Source organism: Antechinus flavipes, chromosome 5, assembly GCF_016432865.1.
Source record: "Antechinus flavipes isolate AdamAnt ecotype Samford, QLD, Australia chromosome 5, AdamAnt_v2, whole genome shotgun sequence".
Classification (NCBI taxonomy): Eukaryota; Metazoa; Chordata; class Mammalia; order Dasyuromorphia; family Dasyuridae; genus Antechinus; species Antechinus flavipes.
The window spans coordinates 21,367,614-21,388,180 of record NC_067402.1 but is presented as its reverse complement, the minus strand read 5'-3'; the positions used below and the strand labels follow the sequence as shown (position 1 = coordinate 21,388,180).

General features: G+C 37.5%; 1 protein-coding gene across 1 annotated transcript in view; it reads left to right on the top strand.

Annotated features, from left to right (window-relative positions):
* STT3B (STT3 oligosaccharyltransferase complex catalytic subunit B) overlaps positions 1-20,567 on the top strand; it is an 80,864-nt gene that overhangs the window by 24,587 nt on the left and 35,710 nt on the right. Inside the window, 2 exon segments of the mRNA XM_051962859.1 lie at positions 9,071-9,179; positions 11,548-11,835. Of these exon segments, the coding sequence (XP_051818819.1) occupies positions 9,071-9,179; positions 11,548-11,835 (397 nt within the window).

The following is a 20,567-nucleotide window of genomic DNA, read 5'->3' as shown; positions in this document are numbered from 1 at the left end:
GCCTACACCTCCTCAGTGGCACTGGACTCAGGTTCATGGACCTGGGCCACAGGAGCAGGCTTGGATGGACCATGTTCTGAGCACAGATTGGTGATAGGAAGGGACTAATCCCAGAGACTGTGGCAGAGATGCATTTGGAATACAGGACCTGGGGTTCCCATTGGGCACAGTCTCCGCTCAGAATCGTCCATTTCTGCCGAGGGCTTCATTATTCCTGAAATCTCCAAAGTCACCTGCAACTTCCCAGCGCCTCTCCCTTTCCTTAAGTGTGCCTGTTTGAATTTGGTGATTGGCGTAGACAATGGTTTAGCCATTATCACGTGTTTCTCACTGGTCTTAGTGCTCAGCCCTCTTTGGGGCTCCAAGGACCAGATATCTTTGAGAGGTTCTGCCCCAATGGGGCCCTCGTTCTAGAGCCTGAGAGAAAGCAGGAGGCACAGCAGCCTATGGCACCAGAGCTAACCCCTTTACCTTATGTACTTGCTGGGAGGTTACCTGATCTTTCTTGTCCTTTTTGGCCATTGTTTTTACATATCAGTTATATATTTTTTACTCTGCCTCCTATCTTCTCTTATCTTGCAAGTAGTTGGCATTCAGACCTTTTAAAAAAAAATACATATTGTATTTTCTTAATTGATAAATGAAAAGGAATAGTTGAAACAGAGGTGTCAGAAATAGACTTTCAATATTCCCAACTGGGCCAAAAGCAGATAAAAATGTGGTTGGTAAATTCAAGGTAAGGCAATAGATGATTTTTTAAGTCTTCTATTTGTATTGGAGTTTGATAACTCCTGGCTTAAAATATAAAATAGTACTGTTGATTAGTCTTGTCAGTTTATTTCTAAATTAATGGAAATGTTTCTGGCTTTAAGAAAACTCAAGAAATCCCCAAGTTACAAATCCAGTTTAACTTTTACAAAGGAATTCCCACAGGTGGCTCAATTTCTCTGCTTCGGTTGTTAATACAGGGTTGTAATCAATTCTTACAAGCTTTTCGTTTTAGGAGAAAATGCTTAAAACAGAAACACAGTTCACACACAACTGTTAGGCTCTTTTAGAGAGATATTTTACTATCCAGATGATTATCTGATTTCAAGTTAGGTTTTTGGATTTTTAACTAATTATATTTTGAGCAAAATATCTTCTAGTTTATTGTTGCTATGAGCAGTGAATGTGTACCTGTTGTGAATTTTTAAAACGAAGCCCTTGTTTCATAGCATCAATTTAATCTGTCCTGTTTATTCAAATGTTATTATATCCTCTCATGTGATTGTCACCAAAACAATCTTTAGGAATATCTACAATCTAAACACATTTTTATTTTGGAATTTTTTTTTTAATCCTGGTTTTTTTTATCTTAAATTTTTAAAATTAGGTCATTCTGACATTCTTTTGTTGCTTTTAATAATAGTCTTTTATTTTCAAAATACATGCAAAGATAATTTTCAACATTTACTCTTGTAAAACCTTGTTCCAAATTTTTCTCCCACCCCCCACCCCCTTCTCTCAACAGCAAGTAATCCAGTAGAGCTTAAATATATGCATTTCTTCATATTTCCACATTTATCATACTGCACAAGAAAACTCAGATCAAAGAGGAAAAAAAGCAAACAAACAACAAAAAATGTGAAAACACTATGTTGTGATTCACATTTAGTCTCCATCCTCCTCTCTCTGGATGCAGATGGCTCTCTCCATCCCAAGTCTATTAGAGTTGCCTTGAATCACCTCATTATTAAAAGAGCCATGAACATTTACAGCTGATCATCATATCATATTGCTGTTGCTATGTACAATGATCTCCTGATTCTACTCATTTCACTCAGCATCAGTTCCTGTAAGTCTTTCCAGGCCTCTCTGAAATCATCCTGCTGGTGGTTTCTTATAGAACAATAATATTCCATAATCTTCATGTATCATAACTTACTCAGCCATTCTCCAACTGATGGGCATCCACTCAGTGTCCAGTATCTTGCCACTACAAAAAGGGCTGCCACAAACATTTTGATAATAATGTTAACCAATAAAATGTTTGTGACGTCAGCAAAATATCCAGAGATGACCTTCTTTGAACTTTATAACAATACTGAAATAGCAAGGTACTATCCTCGTTTATAGATGAGGAGACTGAAACTTTTAAGTGGCCTGTGTTACAGTCACATACGGTGAAGCATAAAACAAAAATTTGACAGGGTAAAACTTTTTATTTCCTCATGGAAATGATGTGTTATATGTTTATGTGCTAATTCAAGGATTTTAGTTCCATGATTTTAATAGAAATCATACTGTACTGGTTCAACAATAAATTATTTTCCTTGTGACTGTACAGTAGGAAGTTTTCAAATGTATGTCTCAATAGGATGGTCAGTATGGTAACCAGTCACACCATTTACTATGAGTGTATAATATACTACACAGAATGAATCTTCTCTTTATTAATAAAAATTTAAATCAGGAAAGTGAAACAGCCCCATCAGTTGTAAAATTCATAAGAAGTTCTTTGGGTATATTTTGATGAGTATCTTTGAGAAAACATTTAGATATGCTATGTATGGTGCCCCATAAAGTCATATGGAAATATATTTCCCAGATGACCTTGTTTTGCTCTCACCCCAAAAAGCCACCCCCAGCATTCCATCAGTGTTATTACTTAGAGCAGACTATCCCCAGAAGTGTTTGCTTTGCTTCATTCCCTAAATGTAAATTTCCCTGTGACACATCAGCACTCAAAGTGTTGGTCTTTCTTCTACTATTGGGATTGGATTTAATTTTAAGACTTAATAAACATTAGCCTGCTATGTCCATGGCTAAGAATACAAAAGTGAAATGCAACTGTCCCTGCCCTTAGGATCTTGTGTTCTAATGGGGGTAGAAAGCATGTGAGAAGTCTTCAGCAGATTGACATATAATGGCAACAATGGAGTCCTCAAGGCAAAGGACCCTAGTAAAATTTGAGGGTAGGAAGAAAAGTTTCTAGTTTCCCTAGAAAGCTTGAATTGGTAGGGATCAGCTCCAACCCACTCCATTTGCAAATAAGAGATCTGAACCCAGAAAGATCTCTCAGGTAGGACTTGATCTTGGGGGTGGGAGGGTTTAGAAAGACTCCTTATAGTGTCTCACCTGAATCCTAAGGGAAGAATGGGCTCAAGGTGAAGAGGGATGCTTTTCACATGAAGAAATCCAGGAAGAGGAAGGACACATGGTGGAATGTTTGGTGGAAGATCATTGGAGTGAGAAACAAAAGTGATTGCCATTGCCAGGGAAGAAGAAAAAGAAGAAATAGAGTACAACCTTCGCCTCGCATGATGTAGAGTCCCAGGGAACTTCAAGTATCTTCCAGTTAGCTGTTGGTGCTCTCTCCCTGCCAAAAGTAGAACAGCTAATAACGCTTTGATTTGCCTTAACAACAATTTCATCTAATAAGAGATGAAGGAACCAACATGGGGAGAAATTCCATCCAGAATTTGATCTTACAAACATTGGTGGTTGAAGTGAAAATTCTACAAAATCTTGGGTGAAATAACCAATTCCTCCCAGAGTTCATGATAGGGAAAAAATCTGGGTCCCTGTATTCATAATTCTATTCCTCTTCCTTTTATTTTCTCTGATTTCTGTTGTTGCCTCTGTAGACTTATTTTTCCAAAAAATAAAAAGATCACCCTAAAAGATGTCTCAACTATTTTTTTTTAAATTTTTGTTTTCCTCAGATACACATAAAAACCATTTTGGGAGGGGAGGGGTATATGTGCTTTTTTTTATTTTTACATATTTCCTTGTGAATCATGTTGGGAGAGAAAAATCAGAACAAAGGGGAAAAAACACAAGGAAGGAAAAAAAGAAACAAGAGAAAAAGAAAAAAGGGGGAAAAAGTAAACTTAGCATGTGTTGATTTACATTTAGTCTCCATAGTTCTCTTTCTGGATATGGATGGCATTTTCCATCCAAAGTCTATTGGGATTGCTTTGGATCACTGAACCACTGAAAAGAACTGGGTCTGTCATAGTTGATCTAATTTAACACATTCTTGCTGTTACTATGTACAGTGTATTCCTGGTTTTGCTTGTTTTGCTCAGCGTCAATTCACGTAAATCTTTCTAGGCTCCCCCCCTCTCTTTTTTTTGTTTTTTAAGTCCACTATGACAATAATTTGTTGCACCAATATCTGTTGAAGAAAATGATGAAACAAAAAAATTTCATGATCTCAATAAGACCTACCAGGCTAAATTAGTATATATTTTGATAATAGTGACTTAAATGCAAATGTAGAAATAGCTGAATTTAGCAAAACGTATGTTGGAAATGTGGTAAGGGAGGAGAGGCATACTCTAGCTACACAGGCTCTTTTTACCTTCCTACTTCTCTTTGCCCCTCTGCCTCAGGAATCCCTTCTCCAAGAAAAGAACCAGAAGGTTCTAGGTGTGCTGAGCCTCCAATGACATCACAGAAAATGAAATTGGTAACATCCCTAAGGATTTAGAATTGATTGTGCGACTCCTTTTTTGAACCATCTCCCATTTTTTCAGGCATGCCACCAACTTGTTATAATAAAGTTCAGAATTAGTACAAAGCTACTAAAAGAAAGAATAAAAGACTTTTCAAAAAGCTGTGAAGTTAAACCTGTAATGACCACTGGAAAGTCGATGTTGAAAAATGGGAAATGGATAGGAGATACTAATGCCATGCATAACAATTTCACACAGAAACATAACTGATATGACTCATTTTCCATAATGAGGAGGCCAGAAGAGCCTAAAAAGCTGCTGTGTTCATCAGACTCACTCTTTTTTAAAAAGCTTGTACAGAAGGAGTGTGGAATTTTGTCATCAGCATTATTACCTCATCAAAGGGCCAAACACATGGGGAAGGAAGAACAAATTTATAGAAAGCTTAATGAGAAAGTTCTGCTGAACAAAAGTAGAGAAAATCACAAAACTTTTTTGAATAGCTCCACTACAAATGTATATTATATAAATTCAAATGAGTACCTCAAGGAAGTCCTTGTACCCTACCCTCCTCGTCATAGTAGATCTAAGCCTTCACGAATGTCCCTCCCAAGTCTCCTATAGTACAACTTTGCCCTGTCCTCAGCTAAGAACTGTCACTCAAAATTCACTGAAAGTTACGTTCCGTCTTCCCTCTTCACGCTTCATCTCGTCTCACCTAGCCTAGCAAGTTCTTCATCAAGGGAAGGTAACCTTTTTTTTTGTCATGATAAGAGTCTTTTTTCCTGTGGAGGGTCAGGGCACAACTGCCCTTCTCTCAACCCCTGCCTTCTTAATGTTTATTTTGAATATTATTTTAGATGCAACCAACATTTAAAAACGAAAACTTTGATAGCATGAAATGCTTGTGTTAAGCCTTACAGTTTGTGAGAGTTAGGAAGGATCATGCTTATTTATTAGTACTTCCCTAAACACTGAACATGATGTGTTACACATATCTGGCATTTCATTCCATTAAAAATCCTTAAATGTCTCTTTTCTAATAACATTTCATAGTCTGAATAGTATCTTGGTGGGAAGGTATCTTGATGGATGAGCTCTGCAATTGTCCACCGTAGAAGAGTTTTACTTCTTTCCAGTTGGTTAGGCTGGTAAACAGTTCTGAAAAAGATTTTTCACTGAAGTGATAAAACCAGTCAGACAACATTTCTTTGTCCTTGTATTAGCTTATGCTTCATAAATATCTCAATGTGTGATGTTTTTGAAAATTCTAGAATATTTTTCAATTGCCAAAGGTGTGTTTGTATGTGTGTAAATCAGTTTATAATATTAAAGAAGTCAGCTAAGTCTCGTTCTACTTAAAAAACCCGTGGAAGGTAGATACCTTAAATATCTTTAGCCATTTGAAGTTTGCAAAAGTGGTTTGCTTGCGACCTTACACATAAGGTTAGTGACATTCCCATCAAGAAACTGAATTTGGGGAGGATTACTTTTCTGTAATCTGAGGACTAGAGTAGAAACCCATGTACTGTGATATGTAGCCCAGCCTTTCACTCTATCCCACTATCTCCCATTTATAGCCAACTCTGACAAACTTATTTATCTGTCAGAATCTTTATTGCCTTTGTGGTGAGTATTGATCAGAGTTAGGGCACTGATATCATTTGATTTAAAGTTTCTCAATGCTCTTGGTCCAGTAAAGACATTCTGGAATATCATTCCATAGTTTTAACTTAGGACCTTCAAGGACTGGGAATAGTTGATCTTACTGAGCCCCACTAAGCCTAGATAGATAGATAGATAGATAGATAGATAGATAGATAGATAGATAGATATAAAGGTGTCAGTGATGCAGGATTAAATCTTCCTCATTGGCATTTTCTAATCTATGGCCTTCTCTTTGCAGTTTTTCTGAACACTGTTTTCTTGTAAGGTTTTCACAGTCTTGCAGACAGAATCTTTCATTGGTGTTTCTGCTATAAAATTAGTGCAGTCGATTTTGCTTCTTGTTATCTATGCAGTTGTAAAGGCGACTGCTTGCCATCTGGGGGAGGGGGTGGAGGGAAGGAGGGGAAAAATCGGAACAGAAGTGAGTGCAAGGGATAATGCTGTAAAAAATTACCCTGGCATGGGTTCTGTCAATAAAAAGTTATTTTAAAAGTTTATTTGAAACTTTATTTGAAAAGTTATTTGAAAAGTTTGAAAGTTTGGGTTTAGCTTGTCACTGTACTGTGGGTGTAGTTGGCCTGCCTTTCCGAGGACACGTTGATGTCTTCCCAAGGAGCTGTTAGCATTCCATTTTCTCTCCATAATGGTTGTCTTTAATTACCTCCAAGCTCCCAGCCACTAGTAGCTAGTCTTTGTAAATACTACCCTTTATTTGGGTGCCATCTTTCCTTGAGTTGTCTCTCTTCCATCCACCCTCACCTCCCTCTCCCCCAGTTTTCCACAGTCTCTCTTTATCTCACTGTTACTTTATCTTCAAAAGCCCTTGTTAAATTGTCTTTTGGGGACAGATCACTTGGCTAGGCCCCAGTCACTCACTATACAAAGTTTAGAGAGAAGTGGCTTCTGTCCTTTCCCAGGGTGATCTCACTTGGCCTTCTTCAGGATCATATTCTACCCATAATTCGTTTCCTAAAAGGTCTTTTAAATCTTTCCTGGCTTCTTGGCTAAATTGATGAAAAGGCTTCTCATTCCTAAAACATTTTCCCTAGGTTATTATTTTTCCCATTAAGTCATTAGGACCACTAAGTTTGACTTCCATCACTGTCACTGCTGACACTGCCCTTCAGAGGCAACTGAGAACTTCCTAGTGTTCAAATCATTAACCTTCTAAGAGTTCTCCTTCCAGTTGACCAGCCCCCTAAAACTTGGCCTCCATGGTACTCTACCCTTAGGAGGAGAATCCTCAGCTCTGCTCTTCCCTTGGTAACTTTGGTGGTTTTTACAGGTATTTTATATGAGACAGCTTTGCTGGAATATCATCTCTATCCATCCCCTAAGGCTTATCCTTTTCACTTGGCTTCTTTCCCATGTGGTGACCTTATTAGATCCCATGCAGATGACTTGCAGGTCTGTATTCATAGAGTCGATCCTGCAACAAACATACTTCATAAAGGTTGGTGAATTGCTTGATCACAAAAGAAAAAAAATTAAAGCTGAGATTTTCTAATTTTTAGTATCCCAGCAGTAGTCAGTAAGCATCTGTTAAAGAGTTATGTGCCAGTTACCATGCTAAGGCTGAGGATAAAAATATAAAAAAGAAATACATTCCCTGTCCTCAAGGAATTTACAATCTGTTGGGGGGTGGGGAGGGAGATAACATTAAAAAAGAATCTGAAAGGGGGCAGGTGGTAAGTGTAACAAGATAATCCTCTAGTAGGACCAGATTCTGAGCAGCATCTTCAATTTGGAAATTCTTAGAGCCCCACTGGGTTTCATTTTTCCTCCTTTTTAGGAAGGGCGAGAAACTATGATCTGAAGCTTTTTTCAAGGTCTGAATTGCTATAGTCTATGGATTTTTTGTGATTTGTGGAATGTGAAGGCTGATTATATAATCTTGCTTTGCCTTTGTAAATAAATCACTTAGATTGTTCACCTTTTGAGTGTACTTGTATTTGTCTTACACTCTGGTCTCAAACCATGCCCAGGCCCATTCAAAACAAAACAATCAGGTATTTTTTGTTGAATGAATAGACCTCATTAAAAATGAAGAAAATCACCTTTAAAAGGAGACAGCTTAAATTTTTCTCTGCTTCAGTTTCTTTATCTGTAAAATGATGAAGTGGGAGAACTAAGTGATTTAGAATCCTTTTTCTGCTCTGAAATTCTTTGGTTCTTAGCTGATGTATCAGCCTGGTAACTTTCTCAGCCATCTCTAACTTGCCAAAGAGGTTAATGCTTCTATCTCTGTTATCTACTATACAATTATAAGATGAGGCAAAATAAACTCTGGTTTTTATCACAAAGTAAATAAGTCTGAGGATTTTGCATTTTTTAAAACACCTACATAAATCTTTTTAAAGGAAAATACTCACTGGAAGAGTTTTATAAATTACTGTGTATGCTGACTGAATACTTCTTTGTAGCTCTATCTAAAATAGATAATTTAATGTAGCCTTTCGAGAAAGAAAAAAATTATTACTCAATTCTCAGGGAATTTCCCTATTAATAAAATGAGGTAAATGAATGAGGTTTGATGTCCCATTTCCCTCCACCCTCATGTGCTGGAGACTGAGAAGTGGCCTCAATTAATGACATATATAGTTTATAATTTGATCAACTCCATTTAGATCAGGGCTTCGTGACCTTTTTTTTATGCCCTGGACTCTTTTGATGTGGTCAATCTGATAAAGACTAATTATCTTTTCTCAGAAGATGGTTTTTAAATGCATAAAATAAAATGTAGTATTACAAAGGAAACCGTGTGTGTGTGTGTGTGTGTGTGTGTGTGTGTGTGTTTTAAAACAGCCTATGGTCATAGACCACAGATTAAAAACTCCTGATTACAGTATTAATAGTAGTTTCTCCCTTCAGTGAGCTGAGCAGAAAGATTGGTATTCCTGTGTTTAGTTATTTGATATTTTGATGAAAAAAAAATAATGTGCCTTTTCCCCTTTTTTTAGGTTTAACTATAGATCAACACATCATCTTGCATCTCATGGCTTCTATGAATTTTTAAATTGGTTCGATGAAAGAGCATGGTACCCACTAGGAAGAATAGTAGGTGGAACTGTAAGTATATAAAAAAATTTTTTTTACTAATTTTATAAACTAGGGAGTAATTAGTTAATATATTCAATACTTCTTTGAGGAGAGTAGGTACTTGAGGGGTGTTTGCATCATGGATAACTAAGGATTTTTTTCCAATGATACAGTTTCTCTTGCCTGATATTTCTAATATGATACAGTTGTGGAAAATACAAATAGTGGGAATTCATGTATGTATTTGTCTTTTTAGGATAGAAGCTTTTCTGATAAACTAAGTGGAAGAAAGTAACACTTTTAAATTTCTGTTGCTTATTACTGTAATTGGGAATTGGCCACGCAGGATCAGAGCTTGTCTGTTCTTTAGATTTAGTATGTGAGAGTAATGAAGGAAATGCATACCTGTAGTTTACATAGATTTTGGCAAGTGTCGTGTCCTTTGGGAAAAGCTGGAGCACTATTACAACATGTGACCCTGCTGCAGTGTCTGGAGATGGTCAAGGGCTGTGAGTGTATCATGAACCCCGTGGGAGTGGTGCCTAAAAGAAGGCTGGAAATAAAAAGGGGAATGAGCCCTTGTCCCTTGAGCTGCTAGACATTCACATTCGCTGCCAGGGAAAGGGAAGACTGTGTTCAGAAAGAGCCAGAAGTCCAATTGTCCTCTTTGGAAAGATGGCTGGTGAGAATTCAGAGTAATGCAGTATGTGACATGAACTAAAAGATAGAGGGAGGCCATGACAATGGTGTTGCATCCTATGTGATCTTGGGTAATTCACTTTAACCAACTTTCTAGGCTTCAAGTGATCATTTGTACTACATAACTTTGGAAGTTCCTTCCACCTTTGAAGTTATGATCCTTCAGAAGCTGGAAAGTGTTCTCTGAGAGTAGTTTAATGTTTTTCTAGTTAATAATAGCTCCCTACTAACAAGCCATAGGCTGTGCAGCAGCTGTATTATGGTTCAGCAGAAGAGAGCAGCAATAGAACTGCAAAATATTAATAATAATAATAATAATAATAATGGTTAATTGAGCATCATTAGGTCTTAGTATATGCAGTATGTTTTTCAGCCTTAATAACATCTGCAGTTAGTTACTCTGTCCATTAGTTGATATTTAAAAGAAAACTAGATTCAAGAATCAAACTTATGAAGAGAGGAAACAAACCCCAAACCTCCACATGAGCACACGTTGGTTTTTAAGCAGAAATACAAACAAACACAAAATACCCCAAAAAGCAGATGTTGAATTTGTTAAAAACATTATGTAGGAAATAATTTCTGTTATTCAGAAAGCAGTTTAACTAGAAAAGAACTTGCTTTTAAAACATTTGCAAAAAAGTTTTCTACTTATAGCTTAAATAATTATTTTTGTTAAAGGGATAAAAGTCATAGAACCATCTATTTAGAGCTGTTCCCCATTCCTCATTTCACAAAGGAGGAAACCAAGGATTAGAGTATGCATTAGCAAGGGACAAAGAGAGATTTGAACCCATCTCTGCTTCAGAGATTGATAATGGAGAAAGAATTGCAAAATAACAACTTCCTGATTCCAAAGGGAAGCAGAAAAGGAAGAATTCTTTTTCAAGGGTTACCTTCAGTGGTCTGTTAGATCTAGGGAATGATTAAACAAACAGCAACTGTTAGAAATATGCAAAGACAAGTCCAGAGAATCCTGGGGAGCAGTTGGTGCAAAGAGTAATTTGGGGCCGTCAGAGCAGCCCCTGTGCCAATTCAGTTTCCTCCATTGTGCTCATTTGCTACAATGGCATCTGGGATGGAAATGGGGCAGGCATCAGGGACCTAGGGATGTCTCCCCAGAAATGGCCATTAGAGTATAACACTCTGAAAAGTAATCTGTATAATCCGACATGCTTTTAAAAATGAAAGACAAAAAGTCTGGGAAAAAAAAAAAAAAAAAAGACAGCACCTGCTGGACCTGGAATCAGAATGATCCTGAGTTCAAATCCAGCCGCATGTACCTCTTGGCTGTGTGTGCTTGGGTAAATTTATTTATCCTCTGTGGGCCTCAGTTCTCTTGGCTCTAAAATTGGGGTACTAAGAGCAGCTATCTCTCTGGATTATTGTGAAGATAAAATGAGATAAGAATTGTAAGATGTTTTTAAATTTCAAAGTAATGTTAAGCTGTTCTTAATTTAAAAAACCAAGTTGTATGGAGTGAAGATTCACGATCTCATAAACTGTCCTCTTTGTGTTCTGCTGTGTATATGAAAACATTTTTTTAAAGTTCAAAACTATAAAATAAAAAAAAATAATGAGGGAACATTTTTATATTGTTTGGGGTTTTTGTATTTACTGTTAGCTTTTTTTTTTTTTTTTTTAACAGTTTTGTTACTGGAAATATTGGCTTAATTGGACTTTTTTTTCCCCTTCCTAGGTCTACCCAGGGTTGATGGTGACAGCCGGCCTTATACATTGGATTTTAAATATGCTGAATATAACTGTTCACATAAGAGATGTATGTGTGTTCCTAGCACCAATTTTTAGCGGCCTTACATCTATTTCTACTTTTCTGCTCACCAGAGAGCTGTGGAACCAGGGAGCGGGGCTCTTAGCAGCCTGCTTCATTGCAATTGTGCCAGGCTACATCTCTCGTTCAGTAGCCGGGTCTTTTGATAATGAAGGCATAGCCATTTTTGCCCTGCAGTTCACATACTACTTATGGGTAAGTAATCCCTGATGTTTTATGCCCACAGCCTTTGTTTATTTTGTCAACTGAGTTAGTGATGAATGCCCAGGGGAAAAGTGTACCATGGGTGCTGCTGGGTCCACCTGCTGCCCCATCATGGAAGGTCCAAGATAGGCATCTCAGCTGATAGTCCACAAAGAGGGGTCTGGAATCAGTGGACACGGGTTGGAGTCAGGATCGCAGAATACAATTCCAAATGATTTTCTTGAAACTAGCACTCCTTGTTTTGCTGTTAGCCTAGAACAGTTACTTAAGTGAAGTTGATCTCTCAGGTTTCCCTGCATTGCAAATAATGCTGCTTGTTAGGATTATTTAGTAGTTACTCATCAGGACATTTATTTATTTATTTAACTTTTATGTACATGAAATGCTTTTTCATAAACAGAAATCTCTGTAAAAGAGTTGTAATTCTTGGTCCTAATTCTTGATTTTAGTGCACTAGAATGTTTTCCTTGTTAACTGTGTTTGCTTATTGGGTGTTTGTCGTGGCTAGCAAGTGTAGAAATGAATTAACCAGTGCAGATAATCAGGAAGCATTTGCTAAGTGTCCACTGCATTTTGTGTTGGATATAGAAAAAGAACTCAGAGCTAGTCCCTGTGTGCTTGACAGTCACCACACTGCTCGGGATCCTGAGTGCTTATCAATAATGGCATGCACCCAGCCCCCCATAGCAGCCTGCTTGCTTTGCCCCCATGCCTTGGAGCTGTTCCCCGTGCTAGGATCCCTCCTGTTCCTCTATCCCTAGGACTGGACTCAAAGGCTGTCTTCATTGGAGGCTCTTCCTTACCCCCCTCAGCTGAGGAACACCGGACGGGTGTGTTGCCTCTTCTGATAGAGCATAAGCTCCTTGAGGGCAGGTAACCCAGCAGGTAGCTCAGTATCTCTTACACGGGTGCTGAATAAAAACTGAATTAATTGAGCTCTTTGATTTCTGTGCAACATTTCTTAATAAGTGAGAATAAAACACGACTTTAAGGTAATAAATGCACAGGCTACCCACGTAGTAATTTGGAGTTTAAAATGTTGTTCTGATGTTGGATGTGGTGCTAGTACAGCACTTTCTGAGTCTAGACACAGAAGAGGAAAACTGAGGGCGTTGACCCTTCTCAGAATTGTGTACACATTGTTGGCTTCTCACACCCCTCACACTTCGGATGGACATAGGGTCCCTCCCTCTCTAGCCAGGTTTGCTGTTGCCCCCTGGTACTGCCACAGTGGCATTGGGATTTGAATCCAATGTTTCACAGCCATTGGGTAGGACTTTCCAGGTGAGCATGAATTGGTGTGAAAAGTGCTTGTCTTCAGGAAAACCTGGTTGGTCATTCTTTGTGGTAGCAGCTTTGGTGTGTCAGCTGTCACCCATTCCTTAGACAGACAGACTGCCAGCCTGCCACTCTAGGTGGTCTTTGTCTGGGACTTGGGAGGCTTTCTTTAAAGTCAGGTCAAAGTGATTGCAGGTGCTGGGGTTCAGAGGTGATGTATGGGGCATGCACAGGGCTGGGTGCTTGTCTGTGGGGCTGGGGCCCTAGGCTCTCTTAGGAGCATCTATGGGGCCTTCATTCCTCCACGGTAGAAGAGCCTGAGCTTGGCATCAGGCGTTTAGTCTTGGCTACTTTGTCTTGTAGGAGTGTGAACACAGCCTTCATTTCACACTCACTTATCAGTGGTTGGATTAGCTATTTCTAGGAGGCAACTTCAGATGGTCAGGCCATTCTCTCCCCATTTCTCTAGAAGGATAAAACTTGGTCTTTCAAACTGGATGCAGTACAAATTTATAAAGAGTCTATTCTACCTTGAGGGTTCCATTTCAGGAGGTTTTTCCATATCTTTCAGTCCATAAATTCTTGACAAATCCCACCAGTGGTAACTTGTCACCCTAGCTACTATTTTGTGGCTGAACACCTGAAACAGTAGCTGATGTATATACCCAAAAGAGCACTCTAGGTGGAGAAAATAAGAAATGATCAAAAATGTTTTTTTTAAATTGAAAGGATAAAAAAGATCTTGAATTGATTAATTTATGGAGATTATGTCTCCTTAACAAGTGCACTTTGGAAATGTCCTGGCTACATCATTGACTTTTTCTTGAACTACCTTCCTTTCCGGATATCCAATTGGCTTTAGAGAGCCAAGTCCTGAATTCAAGTAATCCCCTGCCTCTACCCTTCCTAGAAGCAGCTATCTGCTTGATGGCAGCCTCAGGCTCAGGTCTGCTTTTCCTGTTTTGGCAGGCAGCCTTTAAGTACTGCTTCAGATAATGGGGAAATTGGGGAGACGGGCTTCTTGAAGGAAATGTAGTGCATATATTTGTGTAAGAATTGAGCACACTGCCAAAAATGTAATGGACAAACAGTAATAGCTTAGATGTTCAAATCACAAAAATAAGGCTTTTACTTGGGCATTTTCAGGTACTACTTGTTTTTCATTTTTAAAATTGATCAGCAGTTGAGAAATCAGAAATGTACCCTCAAGCATAGAATTTATCTGTATTTATATTTCTTATCATGGCTTATATAAATGCATTGCTAATAAGTAATAATTTGAACATTTAAAAAATAAATAAGATATGATCAGAGTCAGATCTGCAGCTGTTGATATTTGTCTGTGGTACATGTTCTTCCACTATTATGTCAGACTATTTGTTTTTTTAAGAGAAAAAATATAAACTAGTTAATGCAGGTGACATTTGTATAGTTGAAGTTTAGGTCTTTGTGTTTAACTGAGTTGACACAATCAAATTATTTAGACTGTTGAATGGTAATCCGATGTCTGATTGCCATTTCCTTTAATTGTATATGAAAACTCTTTGGGTTCCCTTAAATTTAGTCTATGTAATCTCAGTATTCAGTTATGGGGGCAATGGCATCAAACCAATAATTTAAACCTGTCTCTACAGCTTCTCTGTGACAGTCTTATGTACGATGTCCAGTGAGGAGGGAAGGAATGTGCCAAGCCTTAAGTGACTGTTTTATGTGCTTTGTTATTTAAAAGCCAAGATGAGTTCTCCCTAGCAAGCCTGTACCTTGTGTTGCTAAGAGGTTGGGCCCTCAGCCACAGCTTTCATTTCTGGGATAACTCTGTCCTCTCAGTTCTCTCTATCTCAATCCCAATTCTCTGAGTATCTACTGCTTCTCCTTCTTCTGCCTCTAAATATATTGTTGTCAAATACAGCCTGCAATGTCCACCTTCCGCTTTTTCTACAGCTTGGCTTTGTCTGTTTCTTCATTACTTCTATCTGGCATTTCAGAGTGTATTTATTCTCTAAGACCAGTAACCCCACAATGGCCAAAGCCTTTCCTTAATCTTTATGCTCCTTCACCTCTTCAGTTTTGATTCTGTGGATGCTTGGATCTTGAGGTCCAAGGATCCCTCTTATTTCTTGAGATTCCTTTAGGGGACCTGAGAGGGCAAAAATATTTGCACAATATTACTGATGTTTTAGTTTCTAACATGGTAAATATCAATGACATAATTCATGTGAACAAAAGCTCTTTGGAATCTTTGATTTTAAAGAGTGTGACTAAAAGGTCTACCACCATGAACCATCCTCCTTGTGAAATTCACCTTTCTGGAGGTACTGGATCGCATTGCTCTTAACCCCTCCAGACCTGTGCCTTTGGACAATGAGTCCAAAGTTGTCTCATCTCCTCTTTCCCTTTTTGTATTATTCACTTAGGGCTTCTGCCATCCCTTATGAAGAAATCTCTGAGCCTGTGAAATGTGCCAGTTTTGCACATTTTGTTGGTTATGACATTTTTCTCCTTAATTCATCTTCGGGGCTTAAGCCAACATTGCTCATGATTTTCCTTCTCTTTTTAATATTCCCACTCTTAAATTATTATTGACTTCTGCCTCTATTATTATTCACATCCAATCATCTCACCATGTTCCATGACTTTTCTTTTTAGTATTACTTATGTTAATTTTTTTCCCATTAGTCCCACCACCCAAATAATTCAGCCCTCATGTCTCTTCCTTGGTTTCCTTTTCCCTTAGTCTCTAATCTGTTCCATCATGTACAGTACTACAAGTTCTAATCTTGCTCACAGACTACTTTGATCACATTATGTCTCAGCTCGGGTCTTTCATTTCCCCTTCCCCTTCTTCCTTGATTGCCATTAAGAATTCTTGGTGACTCATGAGAACCACTTTTTCACCCTTATCTTTTGCTGTCAATTTGTGTGAACTCTACTTTTTATCAGGGGGATTGAACCTGTGTTGCTCACTGGACAGTCTTTCATTTCCTCAGGCCATTGTCCATAATTTTCTCATTTGTCCTCACCACATATCACCTCTCCATCAGGTCCCACCTTAAGGCCTTTTTGAAAGCTTTCTCCTTGTTTCCATTGGTGGTCTGCCTCTGAGCTTGGACTCATCTGAGCTTTCTGCCAGGCAAAGCAGGAAACAGTGTCCCCCTTTCTCCTCTTTGTAGTTGCTATTCTATAGAAACTTTGATTTTTGGTGGCTTATCCATTTGAATTTACTGAAGAGTAGAAAATACTGAATTGTACCATCTGTCTTCCCATTTTTGTCAAAAAAGAAAAGAAAAGAAATCCTGCTGCCAGTAATTAGTGATTTGGGTCATCAAACACCACACTACTCGTTTTTTGCTTCTCCAGAGTATTATGAGGAGCACTTGATTTAAAGCAAGTGGTTAAATTTTTTGACTTAGTAAGCCTTGCAACTTTTTACATCTTTGACATCTTTTAATGTGCAATATTTACTACTTTTACTATATAGTCAGTTTTTGTGATTTAGCAATGAAATCAGACTTAAAACATTTGTGCCAGAGAATTCATTTTCCCAAGATTTGCCTTGATTTAGGCCATAAGTTTTCCACGGGCTTCATATTAAATGAATTCCTAGGCTGTCAAAGCATTATTGATCTTTTGGATCTATTACTATCTGTGTGATCATGGGCAAGTCACTTTCAGTCACTTAACCTCTGCCTCAGTTTTCTCAACTATAAAGTGAGGATAATAACAGTGCCTATCTCCCAGGGTTATTGTGAGGATCAATTAAGATAATATTTGAAAGTTTTTAGAACAGTGCCTGGTACACAGTTGGCTCTCTCTATAAAGGCTTTTTCCCTTCCCTTCTAATTCTAGGCGTTCTGCTTCACAGAATATCAGTATTAATGTGTTTATCAGAATTTGTCATTGGGAGTGAGACTTCTGGCTTACTTGAAGTGAAAGATCCCTAAAATATTTTTTGAGAAAGGAATGGTTTATCTTTGACAGTGTCACACTCTTAGGGTTTTAGTTTAGTCTTAAATGAAAACAGTGAATTTAACCAAAGGTTGAAAAAATAAAACTTTTTCCAACCTTCTGTTCTCTAGGTCTTGCCCATGATAGCTTTTTTCCCCCTTAAGCTGGCCTTACTTGCTCTTCCCCCAGAAGCCTACAGCCTCCCATTAGAAGAGTCAATAATGAGCCCTGCAGGGTCAGGAACGTTTTCTGAGCAGGTCATTGGACGGCTTGACTAAAGGACTCGGTCAATTCTGGTTCTGTGTTTTCCTCCACGTTTAACTCCTAACTTGTGAGTGATCCTGGACACACTTGGCCACCCCATGCCAACCCACTGTAGTATCTTTCACGGTCATTGAAATGGACTTTTTAAGAGCTATCACTTAATTGGTTCTTCCATTCTTGAAAACCACAGACTGTAAAGCACAATAAGTGAGCATTGAAGCACATTCATGGGACATAGTATCCTGCACTAATAGTGAGAAAGTCAGCTCAATTTAGTTTTGACTGATAAAGATCCAAAGTTCTGAGGCTACCTCAAGGCAGTGCCCAAGCCTGACATTGCTATCACAAAAAGAAACTGTAATACTTTTGTCTCCAAGGACACATACACTGCAGTAGTCTGTACTACATGTGCACGTGTATATGTGTCTCTGTCATACAGTTTGAAACCTAGTAATACTAGCATTTTTCTTGTCATTTCCTTTGAGATCATAGATGTTTTTTAAATTCTTCCAAAATGTAACTTAATAAAATATGCTCTTGATAAGCTCATTGGCATAACACTAAATATGTGAGTTTAGTTAGTGTTTTTATGTTGTCATGGCCCAATCATAAACAGTGGCTTAATCTTGTATAGAATGTATTCTTACAAATCATGCATTCACTCATAGTAGATTAACACTGACATAATTTATTCGTTTTAATGAATGATGGTTTTTTTTTTTTACTAGTATTACATGTAAATACTAGTGATTGTTCAGATTTATTACATATCAGGCTATTTTATTATTGATCATTTTATTCAGTTTCTTTGCAGATTCACTGGGGTTTTCTAAATATACCATATTATCTGCAAGTAAGAGTCATTTTGTCTCTGCCAATTTGTAAACTTACATTTTTTTAAATTGTCATTCTCATTTCTCAAAGGCATTAAATCATACTTTATCATTTGAATGTCTTGTCTGCTCTGCAAAGACAAATTAAATTCCATTTACAGCAACCATTTTGGCAGTAAGGTACTCCAAATAATATTGTTGAAGGAAATGGTATAGGGAAGACATTAGCTTTGATTCTGATTCTCTGAAGCCTGTATGTGCAGGGAGGGGAAAGCAAGGGCACAATGTATGAGTAAATATAGTTTATATTTCAAACTGGAATAGATAAAAATAAACTAAATTCCTCCTTGATCCTTTTCTGTTTTTGATTATTTATACTGCTGTTAGCATTTACATACAGCCTACTATGCAAATGTTAGGTTCTTTAGATTTCTAGTGAAATCCTTTTTTAGGAGCAAGGATTTAAGATTTTTCTGTTTTTTAAATATTGTTGACAGGGTATTAAGCTGAGTTTTTCTGATAAAAACATCTCTTTAAAATGCTATTAGTTAAGACTTTTTCAAATGAACTAGAAAGTCTAAGATATATATAATCATTGACACAGAAAATGTCCTCATTAGCCTGAAATGGCTTGTAGCTGGGTCTTTCACTATTAGTTTGTCCTTTTTCAAATTTTAAATATTCCAAACATGTGAAACAAATAGAATTTTTGCAACTCTATTAATTGACAAAGTTTAGCTACTTAAATATTTAACACACAGTAGTAAAGATTACTAAGTCAGAATGGATGATGAATGCAAAAAGAATAAAGTGAGTTTCAAGTGATTTAACTGCCTGTAATTCCAACTTTCATTTTAGTACTTGATGTGTCTGTTAGAAATTAGAAAATTGTATTATTCTTTTCTCAATACTCCAATTAAATTTGAATTGAAGCTTCCTAAGAAAATTCATGGGCACTAATCTCTCAGTAATAATGTTATATTTTAAACTCAGAGGAACACTTATTAACATGTCATTTTTCTAAACCTCTCTAATTCAATAGTTTTTAACTTCAAAATACAGGGCATGAAGATTACTTCGTTTTTCACATTCATTGCTCTCTAGCTTTTCCTATTTGCCATATCAGTGTTCGTTACCCAGACGTTATCCATTATCTTCCACTCATTTTTCTCAGTTCTAACTAAAAATGTGAATTTAGGCAAAATTGCAAAGTACTAAAACTATTTGTTCTTTTAGATATATTTTCCTAGTCTACAAAATATAGCTAAAGATATATGATTGCATATTTCTTGGAATGCAAAGCTGTATAAAATAATTTGTTGTGCTCATGAAGCCAAGTTGGATGTTATTAGTACTTGATAGGCTTGTGGTCTATTTTATAATGTTCTTGATTTGTATCATTTTGTGTAATTTAACCTCTTAGAACTTTGCTAAAGGGAACCACTTTTAACCTAAAGTGTACCCAAATCTCATATATAATAAGATCTTGATGTTCTGGGATCCCCAGAGTCCCTTAAAACTAAGTACAGATGAAAGGGTGAAGCTTCTTTTTCCCCTAAAACCAACCCTATCAAACTTGAAAATGGAAACTAACACTGCATTAGAAAAACAGTGGGACTGTCTGAAGAAGGCACTAATGGGCAGATAGGCAGGAGAGCCAGCCTAGGCGATAACAGCCTTTTCTTCTTCTTGAGCACGTCCTGGTCCCTTATCACTTCTGGTGTTTTCACCCTGAAATGCTTCCTCTTGTCGTTCCTTACTTTGGAGCCACAGGAACCACCTTGTCCAGTTCCTTGTTCTTATTATAGATGGTGGAATACATCACAACCTTTCTTCCCAGGAACTTGTGAATTACTTTTTCTGGTTTGAATTTCAGTGAGTCAGTCCTCCAAATTTCATTAAGTTATACTATTTGTAAATGATATGTTAATACCTCATTCTAATGGTTTTTATTAAAGTAATTATTCATTATAGTTTTCTGTTTGTTGAAATTTAATTTATAAATTGCATACAGGTAAAATCTCGTAAGAGCTGTTGCCCTTTGTTAAACTGTTGTAAAATTCTGTTAAGAGTAAATTCATTTCTAGAAATTGAATTCACTAATGTTGTGCTGTAATAAATTACAAGCCTGAGCAATCTAGAAAAATTCGGAAAGACTTGCATGATTTGATGGGGAGAGTAAAGTAAATGGAATCAGGATGGTGTTTAAAGTGACATTTTTCAGAAGTTGTATGATTGCCCAGTGCAATCACAAGTGCGGCCTGGTCGCCAATGCTTGCTGGAGCAGATGGCCCCCTCGGAAGCGTCCTCAGATGTGTTTGCACAAATGCTGTCTTGCAGCTTAGCCCCAATGGCTATTGCAGAGCCTGAGGAGCTGGAGAAACAAGACCCTTCCTCCACATC